General features: G+C 34.2%; 1 protein-coding gene across 1 annotated transcript; it reads left to right on the top strand.

The window, feature by feature from the left end:
* The first annotated feature begins 306 nt into the window (after positions 1-306).
* Positions 307-2,396, top strand: LOC131942616 (ankyrin repeat domain-containing protein 29-like). The gene is made up of 3 exons (XM_059302501.1): positions 307-331; positions 1,728-2,222; positions 2,325-2,396. The coding sequence occupies exons 1-3, from the start codon at positions 317-319 to the stop codon at positions 2,394-2,396; spliced, it is 582 nt and encodes a 193-aa protein (XP_059158484.1). The 5' UTR covers positions 307-316.
* The last annotated feature ends 20,217 nt before the right edge of the window (positions 2,397-22,613 follow it).

A 22,613-nucleotide genomic window follows, 5' to 3' on the forward strand; every position in this document is an offset into this window, starting at 1 on the left:
GTAATTATAATGAGAGTAAAATAGTGCACCATTTTTTTAAAAAATGTATTCGCTAACACAAATCTGTCTAAAGTCTGGAATTTCATTTTCAAAAAGCAGTACGAACCCTGGATATGTTTATGGCAAATGACTCAAAACTAGATATTGCCACTCTTAAACATATTTAGCTTTCAAGAAATACCCAAATACACATGTGTCTATTATTCTATATATATATTGATTGTTTTTCATATGCAACAATTGCGATTATCTAAAGGGCCTGATGAATTTCTCTATTAACACGTGCTACTCAAATGTGAAAAGTGAAAAGTTTGAAATGGATTCACATCAAGTAAGTTTTTTTTAAATGTTATTCATATTGAAAATATAAACGTACTTTACTGTAAGCTGCATATAGTTGTTGTATTGAAAAGCAAGCAACTATGGCATGTCTTTCATTGCTAAATATATAAGAAAATGAGTTGTATTTAATATATTTTCTATCCGATCGATACATTTGACCACTTTAAAATCAATCAGTCAATCAAGTCATTGAAAAATCGTTATGTTTGCTAAATACATAGTAAAACCAACATCTATCCATATGACAATACGCCTCATTAAAGCTTTTTGGATTGCTCCACCACCTGTTTCACTCTAAAAATGTGTACATATTATACAGGATTTTTACAAAGAATGAGCGCCATTTCTGAAAATAAAGATTATAAATTCGGAGGGTAGACAGTCGGGTGCGAATACTAGTAAAGGGGGAAGGGGAGAGAACTCAGTGGGTCATCTTAGTACACAAAAATGTGTTAGTTTGATCATAGTGGTAGGAGTACAATTTAACCTGATGTCGGAACTAGTCCCTGATGTGAAAGGTGACGGCTTTAATATCTATTTTTCTGAACAAATATGAGTATTAAGTTGAAATTTAAGACGCAGTTATATTCCTTTACGTTGGTAAAATTGAGCTATAAAAATAGTCAATTTTTTATTAATTTTCAAAGGTATTTGAAAGCCTTTTAGTATCTATTTTAAAAGAATTTTTCTTCCATCCAAATATTTTCTTCATTTATTTTTAGGTGTAGTCTAAGAGCGGGTGAAATTAAAAGTTTTAATTCCTGACACTCTTACGTCCCTTTAACAATTAAAGGTGGGGTGTAAAACCTGACTGTTAACCACTTAGTATGACATTTCTTAGAATCTGGTTTTTTCCTGCTGCATTTAGTCACATCTGCAAGTCCTCGATCTAATTCAAGCACTTTAAAAAATGCATAGCTAATATATGGCTGCGATCACACCCGGTCAGTTTTGGGTCACTTTAAACTCGATTATTAGCATGTGTTTATTTTCCCGGTAAAAAGAGATTCAACAGCTATTTTGGCAAGAACAATATCCCTGCAACGTACATGCAACTAACCGATCTAATAGGTGTGAGTAACAAACATACATTGCCCACTTTGTTTTTATAGGGATATGTAAATTAATGATTAAAATTCCACATATAAGTATGTTACATATCGTTTTTAAATATATATATATATATATATAAATACATATATATATATAGATATATATATATATATATATATAGGTATATATATATATATATATATATATATATATATATATATATATATATATATATATATATATATATATATGTGTGTGTGTTTGTGAATATTTTAATCATCACAGACATTATTTCAGGGTACTGATTGTAATTTTTTTTCTTTTCTTTTTAGTATCCAGATTTCATTGAAGATTTAATGAGCTTCATTCGAAACAAAGAGGTCTCAAAATTTTTTAATTTTTTGACAGAAAAGTCACTTGAACATTCACAATTTGTAGATTCTGCTTTTGATGACAAATGTACCCTTTTGATGAGTGCATCATACCACGGTCAAAAAGATATTGTCCAAAAGCTGCTTGATATCGGATGTAACATTAATCTTAAAAATGACTCTCTTTGGACAGCTTTGATGTTTGCTGCATATAGTGGACATGACGATATTGTAAAGATGCTGTTAGAAAAACACGCAGATATTGACACTGTCAATAGTTTGGGATCAACTGCACTCCATCTTGCCACTTGTATGGGGCACACAAATGTTTTTCGGGTGCTGTTAAAGGAAAATGCAAATATCCACATAAAAGATAATGCTGGTTGGACTGTTGGGCTAATAGCAAAAAAAAAAGGCTTTCGAGGAATTGTTCAATTAATGGCCGATTATGAAAGGGTAAGTTTATGTTATTACATCTATTTTATTTTTAAATATGACATTCCGGTTAAAAAGATATCAACCTAAATAACCACTGTCTATAAACACTCTTGATAACAGATTCCATCACAAATGATCTCAGGACAAATATCCCAGACAATTGTCCTCTCATCTGATAACAATATACTGTGATAAACAACATTTACCCTTTAGACACCCCATTTTGAACATAGCATGCACTCATTTCAAATATTAGTTTTAAAATAATGTAGGTACATACGAAATTTATAATTAACGAGCCGACCCGCTGCGTATCATACGCCGCTATTTAGTTGTTTTTTTTCTACTTTTCAGTAATTTATAATTTGTTAATTCGACAGTACCAATCCTGCCATTGAAAATATTTGCTTAAAAACACTAAACACCCCTCCCCCCCCCCCCCCACACGTGAAAGCAGCCTCCTCTTAGTTACCTCCTCTAAGTTTAAAATCGTTTCAAACTAAATTATCTGCCCCTAATAGCCATCACCAAACCTGTCTCTATGATTGTAAAATGTAAACAGAATGAACACCGCTCACCAGATCATGTGGGGGTGGGGGTGATAGTGATAGAGAGGAAGAGAGGGAACTGCAAAGGCGCGCTTGCAGCTCGTTTTCTAACTGATCGCAGAAGAGAATATTATATATAGATTTTTATGGCTGTGGCGCCTTTTGCCTGATATTTTCAAGTACAGTTTTTAAAATAAATTCCAGCTGCTGTGATGTAAGAAAAAAATCCTTATATTTTTTTACAAATTGAAATTCTTAGTAACCATATCTCCATTAACAACTTCATGTTGTAAAAATGCCTAAATTTTAACCCATAAGCTGCTTGTAAAAACAAATTTAAAAATTTAATAACAACTATTTGAAAACAAACTATATTTCATTGTATTTGGTAGTAGTTAGACTATTGTTATATTGCCTGTTTTGCAAGACATCAAAATATCGGAAAAAGAAAATACGCTCACGGATATGTGCATAATCAATATCTTCCTAAATATTACTATTTTAATACCTAAATGCATTATCATTTTTCTATCTAATAAAAATTTAAGAATAACAATTTATTGAACTACTTCGTTATATCATGTGGACAACAAGCGTCCCATAAGTGGGATGCTTGCAACGAAAGGCCCCATGCACAAACGTCTGATTTATGGGACAGTTGCGAAAAACACATATCAGACAGATGTATAAATACATTATGCAACCGATGGTGTGACTAAAATAGAATTTGACTTTGAACCTTTGAAAACTCTTGGAGATGTACATTGGCCCCAGAGGATCTGGAAAATTTTTTGTTACTTTCAAGAAAACCCGGGAACAATGTTTTAACTGACCAGATGCCATATTTCATTATATAATACTGTTTTCATTAAAAAAAAATAAAAAATTTTGGACATACAAACCTAATTACAACTCCTGAGGTCGTAGAAATACTCGTGGGGGTCACTGTACGTAGGCGTTATCTTCGGGAAAATTCTGGAACGGCTTTAGAGATGACCGGTCATAATTCCCTGTGATAAACATTTTTGATTTGGTGAGAAACTATGGCTATTTTCAAAACAGTGTTTTGGAACTTTAGCTCTGTGCATCTGGCTCATTGTTTGCATAGAAATGTGTAAATAAATCGGCCTTATGGATAAACTGTCGGTCAGCATCTGCTTGAACGGCGAGGACTAAATTGTAACCACGAATGACATTCTCCTAACATCAGCTATATTTAAAAAAAAAGTGCCGAACGATCCCCTAGGGATATTTATTGAGGTCGAAGACCGATCCTGGAGGGTAACAAAAAACGTTATTCTCGTCGGGAAAAACCATAATGGTCGTTAAATATGTCCAGATACCGTACTTTCTTTTATAAGCATTGCAACTGTTTGTGAAAAGAAAGGAAACAAAGACTACGTCATTGGTTCAGTGTGCAAGGGAGATAACTGTTTAAAATATATATTTTTCAAACAGTTTTATATTATTTTAAATATAAACTGAAAATGACGAGGAATATATATATATATATATATATATATATATATATATATATATATATAGAATTCTCTTCATGGAGACGCTAGAAAACGTCAAGCTGTAAGCGCGCTCCCTACCACCCCACCCCTACATGGTCTGGTGATCTGTGGTTCATGCTAAATGTTTGTAATCGTAGAGCCGGTTTAGTGACGACTATTAGGGGCAGATAATTTAGTTTGAAACGATTTTAAACTTAGGAGAGGTAACTAAAGCTGCTTTCACTGGAGTGTAGGGCAGGGGTTGGGGGAAAGTAGGGCGTGGGTAGTATCGTCCTTAACAACCTACTGATGGTGTTTTAAAGCAAATATTTTCAGTGGCAGCATTGGTACTGTCGAATGCACAAGTTATGAATTACCGTAAAGTAGAAAATAAAACAACTAAATAGCAGTGTGTGTGCGGGTTGGCTGGTAGCTTTTATTTGAGTATAATCTGTGTTAAGATTTAACGTATGTATCCTAAATAAATTGTAGTAGTTAATTTTAGAAGTCTATATAATATAACTTATGAGTTATACTTATTCAGGAAACCTTTGTAGTTCTAATTACGTTTCAAGTAATAAATTGCGAACATTCCAGTAATTGTCTAAAATTACTATTACTGTTTAAGCTCTCCATATCAGCCAATCACTAATTAATTTACCATTCTTGAAAACCTAAGCGAAGCTAGGCAGTATGACTAGTATATATATATATATATATATATATATATATATATATATATATATATATATATATATATATATATATATATATATATTATGCCTGAATGTGCTGGCCAAAGTCCAAAGAGATTAATTGACAATATCTTTCTTACATTGGCCGGCCAATGTATACACTGGCCGGGATGTCCTGGGCAATGTCCTATGTAGACAACGGTGGGATCACGTTTTCATTATTCTTCATGCGGTTTTATTGTGAGTAACGTATTGCTTGGCTGTTTGTATTGCATTCTATATTCAATGCGACATGAACCAAAAGGTCTGAAATGACCAAAATACAGACATTAGAAGGCTGCCAAAGAAAAAAAAAATCCAAACCCTTGTTAGTTTCCATTTATGGGCTATTTCTGTATGTGATGGCCTCCTCTATAATGATGAGGTGAAACAATCTTGAAAGAACAAAATCCCAGACAGTCGGTTCACTGGCCAACAAAACGGAACATTTAAAAGACTTTGCAGTGTTTGATGCTACCCTTGTAAGGAATCCAACAATCGCCATACGAAGCCTTGTTTAGGTGCAAAGCAAAAGTGTGTCTTAAAACTTCAAATCTGCCAAAAGAGGTTCTCGATAATATAATTACCGAGGAAGATCTTGAGAACATTGAACAAGCAATGGAGGATGCCATAAATGCAACGACATCCTCAACTAATACATATTCTGTGAAGTATGTCAAAAAGAATGTAATGCAGCCCATTCTTGTGGATCCTGTGGCAACAATGTCCATGCAATTTGCGGAAATAGCTAATGTAGCAGACGAAGGGTACGGATGGAACATTACTTGCAGATTATGTTACAATAAACAAGAAATCACTAACAACAGGTCAGCATCTCATACTAGATTGCAAACGCAAGGTGCTAAGATGTTAACAAAATCAGATACAAATTTTAAACACGTTGAATTTGAAGATCATGCATCCGTAGACCATAGCAGAGGTCGCAGAGATCCATGAAGCGTCCGTGAAGTTATCATGAGAGTCGAGGGGGCTTTCTACAAGCTAGGAACGAGAACATGGTGTTATAAAACAATGTATGCTAGAGTTGAGATTTCCATTCTTTGCTCACATCATAGCTTCACAATAACTTAACGGCGGCCAAGGCTACACTCGCCGCAGCTGCACAACAAATTGCTGCAAGTGTAAAAATAGCAAGCTACTATATAATTCAGAATGCCATAAACGTTCATAAACTCAACGTTTGCTCATGATTTTCTAATTCAGACTTTGGTCGTTCACCCCTAGCCAGGTGATCTTCCAATTCCGACTTGGCCGTTCCACTACGGCAAGTCCACAGACTGACCGGCCGAAGGCCGAATTCAAGTACAGGTTTGAACTTTATCCAGTCAATGTGAGGTGATATTGGCCAATGCGCGCATTGGACTGCCAATGTGTGCTTAGGCCGACTTCGGGCTTTGACCGTATTATATGATGTATGTATATATACACATATATTGTGTGTATGTAGTGTGTGTACATATATATATATCTATAATTCTCTTCTGGGATCAGTTAGAAAACAAGCTGCAAGCGCCTCCTTACAGTCCCCTCTCTTCCTCTCTATCACTACCACCCCCACCCCACCCCCACATGATCTGGTGAGCGGTGTTCACTCTGTTTACATTTTACAATCATAGAGACGGGTTTGGTGACGGCTATTAGGGGCAGATAATTTAGTTTGAAACGATTTTAAACTTAGAGGAGGTAACTAAGAGGAGGCTGCTTTCACGTGAGGGGGGGGTTTAGTGTTTTTAAGCAAATATTTTCAATGGCAGCATTGGTACTATTGAATTCATAAATTATAAATTACTGAAAAGTAGAAAAAAAAAACAACTAAATAGCGGCGTAGGATACGCAGCAGGTCGGCTCGTATATATATATATATATCTTGGACGTGTGACACAATAACAAAATTCCCGTTTTTGCAGTATGATAACATTTTATTAATGCATTCAAATATTTTTGAATTTCTCAAAAATCATTTATTTATATATTTGTTAATTTTTGTTTATTTTTTTTAGTTGCAGAAAAACATTAAGAAATGCATTCGTGACAAAGATCTAAAAGGATTCTCTAAATGTTTGGAAGAAAAAAATCTTAAAAGTAAAACTTTTTTAAATTCTAAATTTGAGGATGAATGTACACTTTTGATGTTTGCTTCACATCATGGGGCAAAAGAAATAGTGGACTTCTTGCTTAAACATGGTTGTGAGGTCAATTGTAAGAGCAGCGCTGGCTGGACAGCGTTAATGTTTGCAGCACATGGTGGACATGAAGACATCGTACCGGTGTTGCTGAACCAGAAGGCAGACATAGATGCTGTAAACAATCTTGGATCAACCGCTCTACATCTTGCAACTACCAATAACCAAATAAGTACAGTCAAGCTGCTTTTAGATAGGAAAGCAAATGCCGAAATAAAAGATAGCGCCGGCCTCACTGCAATACAAATTGCAAATCTTAAAGGTTTTCATTACATATGTCATGTATTGATTGCGACAAAAATGGTATGTATATATATTTTTTTTAATTTATACATTTTAGAACACGCTAACTTAACCAATTACTTTCCTTGGTGGATCACACACAAAAATTACTTCCTATAAAAATAAACCGGTAGTGATCTCCCCTAAACTTTCTCAAATATTCTTATATAACACTACAGGGGATGGCGACTTGGAATATTGACAATATTTTTAACCCATTTTTAATTACTTAAACTTTTAAAAATAGAATAGAATCTCGTAGAAAAAAAGAATTGCACACCAAGTGAATGCTAAATAAAATGAGAATAATAGTTGGGAATATTATTAGTACTTTATAAATTCATGTGCTTTTTTTGAGAAATCGGAAATAGCGAAAATTACTACTTTTGGTCCACGGAAGTTACACAAAATTTGATAGAAGGCAGAGAATCAGATCTATTACTTATATGAGAAATTTCATTTATGTATCTGAAATAGTACTCAAGTTATACGCGTCTGAAAAATTGAAAGTAGAAAAATGTCCACTTCTGGTTATCGGAAATAGCTGAAAAGTACATACGGATCTACATATTTGATTTAATACTTATATATAAAGTTTTATCAACCTAGTTGTAATGGTACTCAAGTTATCGTGTTTACAGACACACACACACAGACATACGGATAAGGTTGCAAAACTAGGTTTTTCCCACTCAGGGAGGTGTAAAACGTCGGGATTTGCAAAAATCTCAATTTTTTTTTTTTGCATGAATGCAATACTTTGTATTCAAGAAAGTAAGAACCATTACATCGAGAAAAATTACTTTTCATTAATTTGTTTCGATGTTGGAAAATATATATATATATATATATATATATATATATATATATATATATATATATATATATATATATATATATATATATAATTAGCTTGCATTGATAAAGTGCAATGTGGTAGGTAAAACATGGATGTTTTGAATACTGCCTTCACTAAATTGAAACAGGTGCATCCACCGGCACCCCGGCAGGGTGCGATTTGGCGCCTAGTGCTATACTGTGAGCACTATGTCGCATAATTCATTTTAACCGATAAGCTATGGGTAAAAAGGATCTATAGTCTTTCACTAAATTGAAACCAGGTCGTCCTTCAGCGGCCCAACATTGTGCTATATCTCGCCCCGGGCCTTCCCGTGGGCGCTATGCCTCCTAAGTTCGTTTTAAGCTTTGCGATAGACTATGGATAAGAAGTGCTACTATAATATTAACTAAATAGAATCCAGGGCGCCCTAACATAATGCTATTTTCCCGTGAGCGCTATGTAGCCTTCTTTCTTTTAAGTGCAATAGACTATGCATGAGTTAGGGTATTGTTGTCTATTACTGAGCTGAATCAGGCGAGTCTGCTGGCGCACCGATAGGGTACATTTTCCCGCCCACTGTGAGCACTATGCATTTATGTTTGTATTTAAGTTTGTGTTTCTGTTTCGCGTTTAATTTTGCATTATTTTCTGAGTTATTATTTGCGTTTAAGTTTGCGTTTGCTTTTGTATTTGCGTTTTTATTTCTATTTGTCTTTGCATTACCGTTTGCGTTATATATATATTTTTTTTTTCAAATAAAATGTATGTATAACTCATTTTCACTATTATTGAAGTTTCGGGAGGCTACATGCCATGGACACACGTCTACACTAGGTTGTATCCCAATTGATAAGGTAAGAATATTTTTATATTTGACTTTTAACATAAACATATATGGGGTAAATTTGATGAAATGAATGGTAGGCCTACTAGTAACTGATTAAAGAAAAATCAGAAAAATCTGTGATTTGTGCTTTCTGTCAGAACTTACATTAGTTCAAAATACATGCAAAATAGTGTAAAAAATAAAGGGTTATACATGTATATATAAATAAATAAATCAGTAAATAAATAAATATGTAAAAAAAAATTCATTTAGGGGTTTTTTTCAATTCGTAGCAAAATAGCTACATTATGAAACAAAGGGTTAACTTTTGCATGCTAATTTATATACTAATTTTTTAATATTACAATGCAACACCCATATTATTGTAACACGGCCTCAGTGTGGATGGTATTACCCACTGAGTTGAAGTGTTAGGTCTGGGTGCTGAACTGTAATGTCTTTTTAGTTGTTTTTTTTTTTTACTTTTTGTGTAAATTTATGACACTGTATGTAGGAGAGGGGTTATTTAAGTTTACTTCTAATCAGATTAAAAAGATGAACAGCTGATCTTTCATGTTGACAAAATTGACATTTTGTGTTAACTTTAAAATTGCTTGGCATTAGTTGTGATTATTTTAATCCTAGTCTCATATACATTATTTTGTCACTATTTGGTTTCCAAACCAGTAGAGCATCAGAAGCTTGTTTGTTCAACATCACAGCTCTTTCGGATTGGTTATATTTTTCTTCTCCAGAATAAATAATTTCTCACACCCAGTCGTCTAACTGTATTTGGCTTTTTCCTTGTGTTTTCTGTGACGCTAGTATGCCTATAATCATCTGGTATCTTTTCATTTAGTTTAAGTTGCATCTTCACTTTTACAGAGCTGGTTGAGTGTTCTACGTTCATGCTACCTATTATTAAAAGTATATTTGGTATGTAAAAGGCACGGATTTGGTGTCTAGGGTTGGTTTGTCGATGTGTCGACTTCTGTGTCGAAGCATTCATCTGCATTTGTCATATTTCACATGTAATAATGCGTTGACTCTACCAAAGTTTTTTCTTATCGGATATGTCTTTCAACAACTGTTACAATAGACATAGACGTAGTCACAGACATATAATTCCAGAAATATTTTTTTAATTCTGAAATCATTAACAGTGTATTCACAGAGGTCAGTTTTGTAATGCTTTTTTCTAACACAGAGGTCGGTCCACTTTGGAGATATGGACATAGTGAGAGCCGGCCAACCTAGGGATTTTGCAGTCAATACTGTTGGGAGCAGTACTTCAAGGTAATAGTCTGAGCTGCAGAGTGTTATACTTTAGGCTTCTTGTAGCCCACTCTATATTTAGTCCGAAACACCGCTTTAGTATAAATAAATATCAATCTTTAAATACATTGAATCATTTAGAAATAAACCGGGAGTGATCTCCACTAAACTTTCTCGAATATTCTTATATTAAAAAGTAGGGGATTGGGAACTCGGGATATAGACATAAATCTTAATCCATTTTAAATACATAAACTTTTTAAAATAGAATAAAATCTTGTAGAAAAACAAAGTGCACACAAGTGAACGCCAAATAAAATGTGCATAATAATGCGGAGTATTATTAGTAGTATATAAAAATAAAAATCGATTTTAGTTTGACACCGTTCATCGGATAGCCATGAGATTTTGGGGTAGTTGATTAGGACACTCTGGGGAAGGGTTCTGTAAAAAAAAAAATTAATTTCGCAAAGGCGGCGCCACAGAAGGGTCCAATTTTTCTCATTATACTGTATATAAAAATAATAAAAGTGAATTGCGGTGACACATTTCACACGATCGCCATGAAAATTTGGGAAGATGCTGAGAATATTCCTGGGGAGGTTTCTGGGCTAAAAACAAATTTGCAGGGGTGGTGATTTGTTTTCTCTCTATATATAGTATATAAAAATAAAAGTCGATTGCTGTCTCACAACGTTAATCCGATAGCCATCAAACTTCAGGGACTTGATTAGAACACTCCAGGGAAGGGTTCTGTAAGAAAATCAATTTTATTTTTCCAAGGGCGGCGCCATAGGAGGTTGCGATTTTTTCTATATGCGATATATAAAAATAAACGTCGTTTGCGGTTTCACTGCGTTTTTCCGATCGCCATCAAATTTTGGGGAGTTGATTAGTACACTGCATTGGCGAGCCCCTGCACCCCCCCCCCCCCCCCCCGGCAGGATGCGTATTGGCGTCCTGGTCTTTCCCGTGATCACTATGGTGAGTACGTTCCGTCTAAACAGTGTGATAGACAATAGATAGGTTGGGGCGTTACAAATGCTTACTAAATTGATTCAGGCTTGTCCTCTAGCGCCCTGGTAGGGTGCAATTAGGCTTCAAATAAAAATGTCTGTTTCGGACCCAAAGGCTTACATGGGCCGCTGAGGGCCATGTAATACGTTTTATTTTAATAATAATCAGAAAAATTTCTTTTTGTCTGTAGAAAAATCCAAACAGTTTCGTCACTTTGCGAATGATGCAATTAGCAAATATTTTTAGATAATCTAATCAGAAATTGAGATTGAGCATCTAAGAATAGATCATTAGTAAGCCTAACATATTGCAGCAGTTTTACGTGTTAAATAACAATTCCTGTTCATTTGTGTCACTTTAGTGAATGACGCAATCTGCATCATTGTTAACATGATGCAATTTGGCAAGGTGGCGCCTGTTAGTTTTAAGGAGACAGGGGCCTATGCGGTAGTGTTATCGAAGGGGGGAGCTCCTGAGAGCTCCCCTCTACGTCTCTGACACCTTGGCGGCCACCGAAAAGTGTTCTACCATATTATTTCGGTGAGTGATTAATGTACACTTTTCATGCGTTAGTGTAGGTAAACCCGTGTCCCGATATTTATGATCCAAGCAAAGGCATTGTTTACATTTAAATAACTTACTTTTAGAAAACAGAGTCACGAGTCTAAGACTGTAGGATTGTTAACGCATAGATGAAACCGTTATATATTCCGTCTGACTTTCTTCTATTCCCGCGGCAACGCGCTGGGACGGGTACGCTAGTTCTTATCTAAAAAAAACAAAGTATGGGAACTCCATGAATTTCAATCCATTTTAAATACTCAAACTTTTTAAAGGGTGGGGGTTGAGGAGGGGTGTCAGTATCATCATTAAGTTGGGAAAAGATGTGTTTTTTTTAATAACATAAAAATATCACACATGAGATATTTCCAAAAAATTTTAATATATATAGTTCTCCTTTTCATTAGTAAAAAAAAATGGGAGTGATCTCCCGTAATCTTTCTTGAATATTCTTATATAAAAAGACAAGGGATGGGAACTCGGGATATAGACATGATTTTTCATCCATTTTAAATGCCTAAACTTTTTAAAAACAGAACAAAATCTCGTAGAAAAAAAGAATTGCACACCAGTGAACGACAAATAAATGTGCATAATAGTGCGGAATATTGTTAGTACTTTATAAATTTACATTCGGTTTTTGAGAAAGCGGAAATAGCCCAAATTACTTCCTTTCAACGGAAAATACTCAAAATTTGGTAGAAGGTAGAGGATTTGAAATTTAACTAACATGTGAAATTTCATTTATCTAACTGAAATAGTACTCAAGTTATAGGCTTTTGAAAAATTCAAATTAGAAAAAGTACCACTTCCGGTAAACGGAAAGTGCTCAAAAGTTAACATGGATCTTTTCCAACTCAGGGAGGTGTAAAACTTCGAGATTCCCAAAAATCTCGATTTTTTTTTCTTTTTTTTTTTTTTTTTTTTTTTATGATTACAAGACTTTCTCTATACTTCGTATAGGCTATACGAGAAAGTAAATAACACACATAAACAGTCATTGTATCATTTTGTGTGCTGTGTAATGTTTTAATTTTTAAAAATATAATACACACAAAAAAGCTAAAATGCACTGTTAAATTGAAGTAATATGCCATGTTTTCATGTATATGTTTTCTGTTCTCTTCTCCAGTGAAGACCGTCTGACGGCCAATATGACAGCACTGCCCTTTGGTCTTGAGTGGAAAGTCGATAGAGGGTGAGTAGATTACGTGAAATCATCCTAAACCCATTGCTTAATACACTCTCCGAAAATTGTAGATTATGGAGATATTTAGACCAGATGGTGTTATTGTTGTTTGCCGTATACCAAGAAATTCCTAATTAAAAATACAATTTGTAAAACTAAACAGAAGTAGATCTATTTGATTTCATTCCCAGTCCAAGAATGTCCATTAAAAAAATTTTTGCGGTATTTATTTCCAATTTCACGTGTTTAATTTAAATCCTGGTTTTTTTTATTTAGCGAATACATTAACTAAAGAAATTTAATATCTCAATAGGATTTTAAATTTCCGTTGATGAAGTTTTTTAATCTCATTTTTAAAATGAAACACGTCATATAATAACACTGTTGATGCTTGTGAATATTAAGAAAAAAGTCTATAGAAATTGGGAATCTACTATTTAGAAATTAAACCAGCGATGTTAATTAAGTGGGCTAGGGCCTCAGTGAGGAATAGGGGATGAGGGGGGGGGGGGTTGAGGAGGGGTGTCAGTATCATCATTAAGTTGGGAAAAGATGAGTTTTTTTTTTAATTACATAAAAATATCACACATGCGATATTTCCAAAATGTTGTAATATATATAGTTCTCCTTTTCATTAGTAAAAAAAAAAAACGGGAGTGATCTCCCCTAATCTTTCTCGAATATTCTTATATAAAAAAACGGGATGGGAACTCGGGACATAGACATGATTTTTCATCCATTTTAAATACCTAAACTTTTTAAAAATAGAATAAAATCTCGTAGAAAAAAGAATTGCACACCAGTGAACGACAAATAAATGTGCATAATAGTGCGGAATATTGTTAGTACTTTATAAATTTACATTCGTTTTTTGAGAAATCGGAAATAGCGTAAATTATTACTTCCGGTCAACGGAAATTACTCAAAATTTGACACAAGGCCTAGTTCGCATTATAGGTAGCGCCGGCCCTGGGGCATATAGATCTCCAACCGTTAAGCTGTAGTAATAGGGTGTAATAAGGTGTAAATTTCCCCACCAAGGTCAATGTAAGTCCTTTTATGGAGCGTTTGGCCCACTTAGCACTCTTTCCGATCTTAAGGGTTGAAAACATATTAAATTAAAGAAAAGCGTGGGTCTCTTCCTAAGTATTAGTAAAGGTTTACTAAAGTGACCCATGCTTTTCTTTATAGTTATTTAAATAGTAGTGTATAATTTATTTTCTCCTTTTTAGTGCATTATTACATAAAAGCTTGTTATTAAAACTTTTTTTATGAAAAAAAAATTTAAAAGTCGTGTCTGTCTGGTTTCTGTCATCTTGAATCTGCAATGCAAAATCAAAAATTAAGTTTTTAAAATTGTTTTATCACTTTAGACAATAAGCGGAATTTTTCTGTATAATTTACTTAAAATGTTGACGGCTATATATCAACTCCGTTGTTACAAACTTTTTTATTATGTATGGTTTTAGCATTTATAATAAAAGAATAATTAATTCTGATTGTAGGCAGCATTTTTTTTATAAAAACGAATAGTAATGAAATAGTAAAATTGAATTGTTAAATTATTAAATTATTATTCATCTGGTTGATTTCGACACACAGTCCATTGTGTATGCCTTTACATATCTATATTAAGAGAGTGATATATTCCCCAACTTGAATTCGTTTGTCTTATAAATATTCTATGTTAGCTGCATACCCGTGCATAATCTTTTTTAAATATACCAACTTGAGAACAGAACAAAACTAAACACAACACAACGTAACACAACACAAACAAAACACAAACACTTCAGAAAACTCAAACACAAAAGAAAACACTCATAAAATAAACACGACTTAAATGCAAAAAGAATGCATAGTGCTCACAGTCTAGCCCGTTGCGCCAAATTGCACCCCGCCCGAGCACCGGCGCACGCGCCTGCTTCAGTGAATGACTATAAAAACCACAGCTTGTCAGCGAACCAAAAGATAAAAATATTAATTAGTAAACAGTACGTTCAGTGTATAAAAAAAATAAAAGGCAGTATTTAAAATATCTGTGTTTTACCCACCATAATGTAGTTTATCAATCCATGCATTTTATTTTCAGTGCTTTAAATTTAAAAAAATTTAATAGAGTTTCATGACAAAAACCATTGCGCAGTTATGAATATGATGACACGTCTATAATAGTGCAGGATAGTTAATTAAAAATTATAATTAGTAAACAGTACGTTCAGTAAATTAAATAAACAAATGATTGCCTTTTATCAATCCATGCTAATTATAATATTCCAACAATAATCTCCTCTTACTCTTCTGCAGAATTTGCATCCCACCCGACCGTCAAGTGTACCAGGACATGTCTCCAAAATGTTCTCCCTGTAGCGTAGGAACACCACTGAGAATTCGTCCGAATAAGAAGTGATCTTTTGCAGAAAATTGAGGTATATGCAAAAGGTTAGTTTTAGTGACTCCATTCACAATTTTTCTTGACCCTGTATGTTTTCAACTTCTTTTTATCACAAACACACACACATATATATATATATATGTGTGTGTGTGTGTGTATAGTATGCATGTATTTAAATTTTAATGTTTCTAATTCTTTAAAATAAATTTCGCGGAATATTACATTTAAATGATTCACACAACAAGCAAAACCCCACACCACCCTGCACCCCGCACCCATCACCACAAAACATCATACACCACACTCCAGACATTAAAACATTCACCTCATTACGCACCAACTACAGCACACATTATATCGTACACCCACCCAACTCTATCAACTGAAGTTGAATAAAATAAATAGTTGTTAGGGGAATAGAATAGAACTTGTTAGGCGCATGTAATAGCATTAATGTTCAATATTTGTATGTTTTTTAAACAACTATTGATATTTTCTTTTTATTTGCTCTGGCAAGAAGTGTGTTAAAAATATGCTGTTCTTCTTCGAATGAAAAATAAATGTATTCTTCCTGGGTTGTATAAGGAATCATTAAATGTTTTTAGAATGTTGCTGAAATGTTTTACCACGATGACAAAATATAAATGACCTCTGTGCGATAGAACTTGAACGTGTATTGATTACACGCGAAAAGTGTTAAATAATCTTCATCTAACTTTAGCCATCGCTGACTGAACGGAAAAAAAAATATTTTTCGTCACATTCTCTGAATTTCAATAAAACGAGTGTAATTAGATTTGCTTTTAGTGCCTTTGTAACAATTACATTTACTAATGAGATATTTACGAAAAAGAATTAACCATATATTGCAGGGTGAAGATTTTCCTGAAGATATTGCTGAATTGAATGTAAATGATAAAGTTTCTAAAGATTTGATCAACCGCAACAAAGATCTGGGGAAGGGGAGAAAAAGATCAGCGAATGGCTGAAGAAAAAAAAGGGAAAGTATGGAGGGCTCAGTCTCATTTGTCGCTGCAAACTATTAAAACATACAAAGACATTGCCATGCTGCCTGAGGAGCAAATACAGAACACAGAGAATTTAGTGACGTTTACATGGCAGAATGAAAGGATGGGGAAGTAGTGGCTGTGAAAAAAAGCTGAAGGCAGAATCGGTATTCCAAAGGAAGCACCAACAATTTGAAGATGAGATAAACCTTTTGTGTACTTTGCACCATCGAAATATTGTAGACATTTTAGGGGTCTGGGTGGTGAGTCCTAATCTGGCCATTGTCATAGAATACATGGATATGAACATCTATGATGCTGTGTATATAAAACAGGTAGATTTGTAAATTTTAGTATGCCTTCAAATCAGTCCTTTTAATGCTGTATATGTAAATCATTAAAAACGTACTTGCATATAGGTTGAAACTTTTTGTGGACTTTGTAGCAATATGTTAAAAAGTGTGAAATTATAGTTTTCTATTTTACAATATTTATAAGATATAATAAATGAGAAAGATACTGAAAAGGTACTGAATATCCTTATTGTGATGACTGTTGTGATTTTACTTTAAGAATCTGTCAGCTGTTCGTAGACAATGATTTAATTAAACAAATAAAAACAAGTCCAGAGACACGAAAAGTAAATTATAATTTGATGTTTGTCTCTTGTAGCAGCGACATCGTGGTCTAGCTAAGTTGCGCCTTTCTGTGTATCCGCTGCCTCTCCTACCCATCCCGAAGCAGGCTGTTAAATCTGATTATATATCTTGCTGCTAACAGTTAACGCAGTAGCAAATATTCAAGAATCATTCATTGTACCTGGATATATTGATACATTTCAATTTAATTTGTGCAGTCTGATTTTTCTCATTATTTATTTTTGTAATTTACCTCATTTTTTTTAAAACAATGGAATATTTCTTAGCTTTTAATTTGCTAAACAAGGCAAAACAAATATAATAAGTGATATTACCCAAGTAATTCATCACTTGCATGCAAGGAGCATCGCACATTGTGACCTGAAAACATTAAATAATCTGTTCAACAATATTCCTGGACAAGAAACGACTGACTCATAAGAACGGGTTTTTGCAAAAATAACAGATTTTCGCCATAGTGTTATGAAAAATGACATGGAGACAAGTGCTTCAGCCGTGGTCAACATTACAGCACAAACATATCAAGCGCCAGACGTTCTCCGAGATAAGACGTTGGATGTGGATAAGCTGATGGAAGATGATGTTTACTCAGAGGGTCTTGTCATCTGGGAATTGGTGGTTGAGGAAATTCCTAATGAAGGTATGACAATGCAAACGTTAGAGTTGCCGTTAATAAAGATAAAAGTAAAGCCCAGAATTCCTATTGGTCTGAAACTGAACAGACAACTTCAGGAGTCGCTGGAGAAATGTTGGAGCAGCAAACCAGAGGACAGACCATCTGCTCATTCTGTCTGTTTGATGGTTGATAATATTCACAAGCTGTTCGTTGATGGTGAGGGAAAGTAACTGCGTGTGATTTGGTTAATTTTCTTGTACCTTTAACTATTCGGTCAATACTGTTCGTTTGCCGTTTTGTGCAATGTTGTCAGTAGTTCAAGGTCCAGTTTGTTACAGTTTTGTGTGTAATATATCAGTTATACAGGAGATACAACTGTATGTTAGTGCTGGTGTATGTGTGATCTAGTATGTCGCGTTTTAGTTTGGTTAAAGTAGTTGCGTTTCTCTTATATTTTCTCGTACTAGGTTTAACTTTTTGCCTTTGATATTTTAGTAAAGTCAAGTGTTTTATCATTTCCTTGTTGCTTTTTATATGTGTCTGTAAAGCTCTTGACTACGCATAAACTGTGCGTAAGCGTGTTGATACATTGCGAGATGTTAATACAGATACATGCATCCACGTTCACGTTTGGGCATATAAAAATGTATAGTTTTCTTTGCACTAAGCACAACTGTGTCCGACATGGCCAATAATCACAACGCACTATCTACTCGTTTCATTGACTATTACAAATCTCATTACACAATTCTCATTTGAGTGTATGTATAACAATATTTACATACAAGTGTTAACTTTGATCTTTTTATTATCTTGTGTTTTTTTTTAGCATTATTAATAGTAAATTTTGATCATGCGTATGTGAGATTGTTATAAAAAAAAAATAATATAACATATGTATTGGTTAAATCATAAACATACATCAACAACATGCACTATAAGATATTTGATGTCAAATACTTTTTTTGCATATGTTACTATGTATTTCTAGCTAACATGTAATTTAGTGCATTTTGTTTCTAACAAAATAATTGAATGAAAAATGTCATAATTAGCATCATAATTAGATTAGTTTTTAAATAGTGCGCTTTAAAAATATTTAAGTTTACTGAAAATTGATAATTAGTTTCAGGAAAGTGCTTTACTTGCATCATTTTTTGTTGTAATCAAACACTATAGATTATAAACAATATATCACAATGTTTTAAAGATTGGTTTTTTTTTTGGGAGGGGGGGGGGGGGGATAGTGTGTGTGGAATAAGTAAATGAAAGTTTTCATATTTTTGGAAGGATATGTTAACCAGTGTTTCTATCTTATTATTGCATCAAGTTGAGTAACTTATTGCATTAGGATTAATGTGTGCTATTACTTCATTAATTACTTCTGTTAATAATGATTAGATACACTATTTAATAACACTTTAATAACATGTAAATGACAAAACTGGATTAATATTATTAGCATTAAAACTAGAATCGAACCTTAATTTTAAATTAAAAATAATACTAAAAGAACAAGTTTTTTAGAATATAAAGCAGGTATATAAGTTTTAATATAATCTATTGTCTAAAATATATAATTACTTTGTAATAATTTCACTCCAAAGATATATCAATACACTCCAACTTTATTTTAAGAATATAAGTCATTGAATGGCTTCACACACACAGTATGAGTAATATGTAGAAACAATTAAATGCAAAAAATGAAATGATATTGGTATTGGTATTTTCAGCAACTCAAAGTTCCTTGTTTTATCTTTACATTATTAGTATCTAGGTATGCACAAATAAGAAAATATAACTATAATAAACTAAAGTCGTCAGGGGCTAATAATATTAAGAATACACTTTAAATCTGTATTGTTATAAAAAGCAACCATTGTGCTATTGAGGTCTACAGATGTTACGAGCAGTTGATTGTCACGAGCACCTCATTAGTACGAGGCCGAATTTTTGGCTGCCTACTGAACACTACTATAGCTGTTTCACGGGATAGCCATTGTTATCAAATAGCATTTGGATATGTTGCACCCGAATTACCCAAAGTTAGTTATTGCAGGTGGTATAATGAAGATGAATATTTTTTTTTCAGTTAAATTTTATTTTCACTAAAAACACCTGAACTAACATTAACCCTTTTTGTACTAAATCTTCTTGAGCGTGAATGATAAAGCATGCTGCTGTTGTTTATGCTTTATTATTACCATGTTTATATGACAAGCTTTAGTACCAGAGTCTGTCCAATCTTGAAAACCATACGCTAACCGAATTCACATTACCCTTGCTATTCCGAGTATGAAAATTGGCTAACGGTATCAAAATGACACATTAAAGCCCCTGACGCTAAAAACCCAAGTCTCTGGTCACTGGATCTAGTATCATTGTTATCTTAAAGATTTCTAGCCATTTGTAACGAATACCTTCTGTTTACTTAGTCCCATTTACTCCATTACTTCCCTCTTCGGCGAAGTATTGGCTACAACATCTAAACAAATCGATTGTAGGAAAATAGAGGGAAAAAAAACAGAAAAAAGTCACAGGAATATAACCGTGCCTCAGTGGGGATGTAATGTGATGTCACACTGAGGTGTAGTGTTTTTAAGGGCTGACCCTGAGAGATCACACAAACGAAATTACGCTGTTGCTGATAGATCCTGTATACGGCAAACCCGTGAAAAAATGTGAATACATATACACATGCGAATACACATACTTACACGTCAATATGGAATGTATATATATATATATATATATATATATATATTCATATACATACTTTTTTTTCATACGGGGGGGGGGAGTGTTGACACCATTAGGTGCCGCACTGGGTGACACCCGACCTCGCTACGCCACTGGGCCCAAGCCACATAGGGCCCTTTTCCCTCTTAAAAAATTAAACTTATAATTTTAATGTTTGTTTTATGTAAATAATGTTAAAATGAAAAAGGAAATCCAGTTTCTTTTCTACTGTAGACATAATTAAATGTTTCAAAAAGGCCCCCAGTCCCCTCTTTACTGTACAGGTATTGGCATTCAGGGGGGAGGAGGGGTCGGCGAACAGGGTCTATATGGCGCTACTAATTCTATACGTTTTTGGTTTTCATCCAATCACCAAGAAAAATTGGGAAACATTTGCTTGAAAGAAACTCTGGCAGTTGGGAAAGTTTCTAGGATTTTTTTCTATGGCGGCGCCACGGCAATGAGACGGTGCTGTTTTCCAGCGGCTATCTTTGCGCCTGGGATCCGTTGATTGAAAGTCCAGCGCAGCTGTCAAATTTGCACAAGTGCATCAGCCGGCGCCCAGGCGGTCTCGTAACCCGATGCGCCCTGGGCTCCCCAGTGGCATGATAGATTATAACTAGATTATATAACTTACCGTTATAGTTATAAAATAGCTAAGTTATAGGAGTTAAATTAATTGTAGTACAAGGGAACCTATCTTGTAAATACCTCAACGTAATAAGGATACAAGAGTACATTCCCTTAAAATTATTTCCTAGATTTAGCTTATTTATCTAAACTCCAGCCAATTTCGACAGTCTCACATTAATCCTGCTGAGAATGAGCTTTTAATAATTATCTACCCTGTTTGGCGCTCCCTTAGGGTCGGCGTCCTTGGTGGCCGCCTCACCCGCCCTCCTTAGCTACGCCTCTGATAGCAGGACCTTAGTAGTCGGTGGAAATAAAAATGAACTGAACAAGTGTGAGTTTATTTACATTTATTACATTTTATTTAATCTACAGTAGTAGATTTTAAAGTGTAAGACCATTTCAGTCCTCTTGCATCATATGTCTACTTGTCTGATTGCTACAAATAGGCCTCCCTGTGCCGCATGCTGTACAGCTTGCTGTTTTCTATAATTTAAACAGGAGTGACGAGTAACATAGGCTGGAATAGACCTTTATAATCATCTGCAGTTGCCGTCTTTGTAAGTTTTACAATTTACTTTTGCTACGACCTTCTGTACTATGTGATGTTTGTCTCTGTGGTAATTAGGGCGAAGTAGTAATCAAGAGCCGTTTAACATAGCAATGTAAATTTTGTTTTCATAAACAAGTGATTGTTTCAGGCATCTCTTCGTTGAAAGCTTCAACATCGAGATTGTTGGTATGATACAATGACGAGAGTTGTTAAAAGGCGAAATTGCGAGGCGATAAAATAAGAGAAATTTTGCTAGATTTAGTCTCGCATTTTACCTCTCCTCCTACAGGGTTGGTAGGCTAGGTGGAAATAAAAATGCAAAGTTGCTTCTATTAACTGTTTCATCACCAAGGTTTTAAAATGTGGTACCATTACACCTCGCTTGCATCAGTCGACAAATTTTCTGATTTCTACAAATAGGCATAGGCCCACGTATCCCAAATTGCTTGTATTCTACAATTAAAACCGACTTTGGAGAAGTAGAAAAATACTTCAAATGTTCTGCACTTTGTTATCCCTGTAAGTTTTACAATTTTATATTAATTTTATGTAAAAAAAGTTGTTGGTCATTTAGTTAAAAGGTTAACTGTGTTTAAGTCTGTTGAGCAGTTGTTGCGAACCCTGTTCTTATAAGTAATACCAGTCTGTTTGTTGTTGTTTTTTTCCTATTTGATGTTCATTCTTCCGAAGACTTGGGGGGTCATCCATAAATGACGTCACGCTTTTTTTGACGATTTTTACCCCCCCCCCCCCCCTCTCCCCTTCGTTACACATCGTCACAAAAAGCCAGACCCCCCCTCCCCTAAAATGACATCACATCTCAGCCTACAA

The sequence above is a fragment of the Physella acuta genome, unplaced genomic scaffold, assembly GCF_028476545.2.
Source record: "Physella acuta isolate Inbredline_101_S28 unplaced genomic scaffold, ASM2847654v3 ptg000415l, whole genome shotgun sequence".
Lineage (NCBI taxonomy): Eukaryota > Metazoa > Mollusca > Gastropoda > Physidae > Physella > Physella acuta.